General features: G+C 37.3%; 1 protein-coding gene across 3 annotated transcripts in view; it reads left to right on the forward strand.

Moving 5' to 3' along the window:
- TBCK (TBC1 domain containing kinase) overlaps positions 1–3,636 on the forward strand; it is a 258,846-nt gene that overhangs the window by 165,508 nt on the left and 89,702 nt on the right. For all 3 annotated transcript variants that reach the window (XM_006881109.1, XM_006881111.1, XM_006881110.1), the window contains one exon: positions 3,359–3,531. In XM_006881109.1, the coding sequence (XP_006881171.1) occupies positions 3,359–3,531 (173 nt within the window). The remainder of the gene's footprint in view (positions 1–3,358; positions 3,532–3,636) is intronic.

Raw genomic sequence — 3,636 nt, forward strand, 5'->3', positions numbered from 1 at the left:
GAGGGTGGAAGGGCAGCAAAAGAGCGGATGACCCTGGATGAGATGGATTGACTCAGTGACTGGGGTAATGGCAGTGGTGTGTCAGAGATGATGAGATTGGGTCATTGTAGAGCAGGGTTCAGAGCTGTTGTGCATAGGTTTTCTATGAGTCGCAAGTGACTTCACTGTACTTAACAACAATAACAGCATTTAGGTTATCAGGTAAAAATATTAATTTGTGGTTTTATCAGTATGTAAATGGTTTTTGCAGTGTGTAGTCCAATGATATCTTAGAATGAATAGGCATATTCAAAGAGGGGCATAAGTAAAGAGAGGTAAGAACTGAGATTTGTGAGCTACTCTCTCACATGTGATGTAAGAAAGAGAAGATGAGCTTACAGATATAGAGAAGGAGATTCTAGCATATGACTAGTGCAAAAGGAGCAGCTGCAACATGGGGGTGGCTGAGTCTGACTTCTACCCACTTCATAAAGGGGAATCATCCCCATGAATAATATCCATAGCAGTAAACAGCTGCTCGGTCCAACATGCCACACCCACCCCATGCTCCTGCATCTCTTTCTAACAATCATTAGGGTTTGCTATTCATTGTTGACTCACAGAGTTTACTCACAGTTATGGAATTTATTAGAGAAATAGTTTGGACAGTGGTGGAGGCAAAGAATATCACCAGTGCAAGTCCAGGATTAGTCCAGCAGTCCCACGCCTGATTAACAGCAAGACACAATTCCTCAATCAGTGCAAGTCCCACTATCAGTCTAGTAGCACAAATGCAAAAAAAGCTCTGGTTTCTTCAGTCATCCAGCAAACTTTATTTCAGAGCTGTTAGAAGTGGCTAAAAAAAAAATAAAAAAAAAAGAAGTGGCTACATCTCCAGGTTTCCTCTGGTGATACCTTGCCCACAGTCTCTTCACAGCAGTGCCAGTCTCCACCATCTTTCCACCACCATCACCAGGGTACCTCACAGTATGGAAAGTCCTCTCCCTTATTTTGGTCTCACAGCTGTTGATGGTTTGCAAGACCATGTGTCTGCAATAAGGTAGCTGGAGATCGTGCCTCCAGTGAGGACTAACAATGGCTAGAAAAGCCAATTTTCAAGGATTCTGAAACCAACTAGGATAACAAGTTGTCATATAAAGCAGTTAAAAGTTATTATTGAAAAATATTTTAAAAGAATAAAATCATTTAGGCCACTGCACTACATAGAAGCTATTCATGTATTTTTCAGGTAATAGATATTCCAGAATTTCTCTGAGCATGTGCTGCATAAAATTCCCAGGAGTGGATTTAGCTTTGGTTTTTATTTGTGAGACACAAAGGCCTATTTAAGGTAGCTTAACTTGCCAACTGCCTTTCTCTCTCTAAAAAATTAATTTGATGTCTATATTGGGATTGCATTAAACAAGTAGATTTTTTTTGGTAAGATTGTAATTTTTACTATATTGAGTCTTCCTATCCATGAACAAGGAATATTTTTCCATTGTTTTAGGCCTTTTATTATGCCTCGCAGAAGTATTCTATAGTTGTTTTATGTAATGGTCTTTTGTGTCTGTAGCTTATTCCTAGGTAAGGGAGTGTAACATTCTTAACTCGGTTCTTCCCCTCCCCCTCTTCTCAAGATTGTTTTGACGCTTTATGTCTTTTCTATTTGTATATGAAACTTGTGGTATTTGTTTGTGGTTGCTATAATTTATAAAACAGTTACAGGGAGATTTGCAGCTCTAGCAGTATTAAGTCTTCTAATCCACAAACATAATATATCTCCATACACATGAAGAGATGTTTGTAGTTTTCATTGTAATATTTTACTTCTTTTGTAAAATTTATTCCTAAAGTTTCTATACTTTCCAATCTACTATTGGTGGAATTTTTTAAATATTTTTCAGTTGTTTGTTGATAATATATAGAAATTCTGTTCATATCTGTGCCCTCACATTCTTCAATTTTACTACATTCACTTAGTATTGTTAAGGACTTGAAACACTATAGCCTTCAATCTAGACTATACATCAACATTGACAAACTTCTCACAACTAGGCAAATAAACAACATCAAATTACATATTGTGTTGAGCACATCTACTACAAACTACATTCTTGAAGGTTAAAAAGACAAAATTACATGTTCAGAACTAAGATGTACATGACCAAAAATACATTTCAGTGACTTCATACACACAAAAAGCTTAGTGTTTAAACTGATCGCCTTGCACTTTTAGGTCTTTAAATAAGTCCTTCTTGGCAGATTCTCCCAGTGCAAAACATCTATTAAATTTTTGACTGCTGCTACCATAGGTATTGATTGTGGATACGATTAAAATTAAATCATTGACTGTTTCTATCTTTGCTTCATCCATTGTGATATTTCCCATAAGTCAAGTAGTGAAGATTTTTGTTTTCTTGATTTTGAGATGTAATCCTTATGGCTTGATCCAATGCATGGTATTTTTACTTGTTTCCTATGCATCTGAATCACACTGAATAAGGTGGTGTGAAAAGTACAGAACTTGGACTCCAAATGCCACTAATTTACGTAATACTTTTCTAGGAAGATGTATTTTTTCGAAGCACTGGCCCCTTACGTCAAAAGTATGTGAGATGGAGTTTCACTATCCTTGAATCTAAGAAGCAATCTAGTTGTACTTCCTCCAAAGCAGATTTGTGGGTTTGCTTTTTTCACCCCCTTTGGCAGTTCATGGCATATTCAATATCCTCTTCAGGCCCACAACTTCAGCACCAAAAAGGCATCAATTTTTCAGGCTATACCTTGGCTACCATCTGGTTAGCTTTCGCTTTTTTGTTGGCCTTACAGCTGTTGATGATGTTGAAAATCCTGATTAATGGCAAACAGCATGTCCACATTTGGAATAGCTGGAGACTATTACCCAATGGGGGAACTAAGGCAAGGGATAGAAAAGTTACTCCCAAAAGTCTCTAACACCCCAATGCAGATGATGTTGTTGATTGCCTTCAAGTCGAGCATGACTCATAGCAACCCTGTGAACAAAAGAGTATGTATGGTTTTTATGTGTCATTGAGTTGCTTGCAAAGTATACAGCAGCTCTGAACCCTTCCCTGTCTTGCTCAATAACCCCAACACACTAACTCCCATCACCCCAGTCACTGTATCAATCCATCCCATCCGAGGTCTCCCTCTCCTGCGCTGTCCATCCACCCTTCCAAACATGATGTCCTTCTCAAATGCAGATATTAATACCAAATCATTATCATTATTAAAACGTTTATTACTTCTTTATTGGTGTATCTAATTATTAACATATAGGTTTTAGGTATATAGATTTTGGAAAAGATTGTGGTTTTAATATTCATATTGGGTTTTTTTAAAATTTTCTGTTTAGAAATTGACATTGAACGTTGTGTCCGGGAATCAATCAACCTGTTTTGTTGGACTCCTAAAAGTGCTACATACAGGCAGCATGCACAGCCTCCACGGCCAGCTCCTGATGCTGGAGTCAGAAGTTCTGCACCTTATTTCTCTACTGAAGGTCCAGAGCCTCTGAAGACAGATCTGGTATGGATTTACTGAGTTATTTTGTACACTGTAAGAAAAGACAAATGCTAAATTTAATATATCATAATGTCATTATCACTATTTAATAAGACCATTTATGTAATT

The sequence above is a fragment of the Elephantulus edwardii genome, unplaced genomic scaffold (genome assembly GCF_000299155.1).
Source record: "Elephantulus edwardii isolate Elephantulus edwardi_28Jun2011 unplaced genomic scaffold, EleEdw1.0 scaffold00012, whole genome shotgun sequence".
Lineage (NCBI taxonomy): Eukaryota > Metazoa > Chordata > Mammalia > Macroscelidea > Macroscelididae > Elephantulus > Elephantulus edwardii.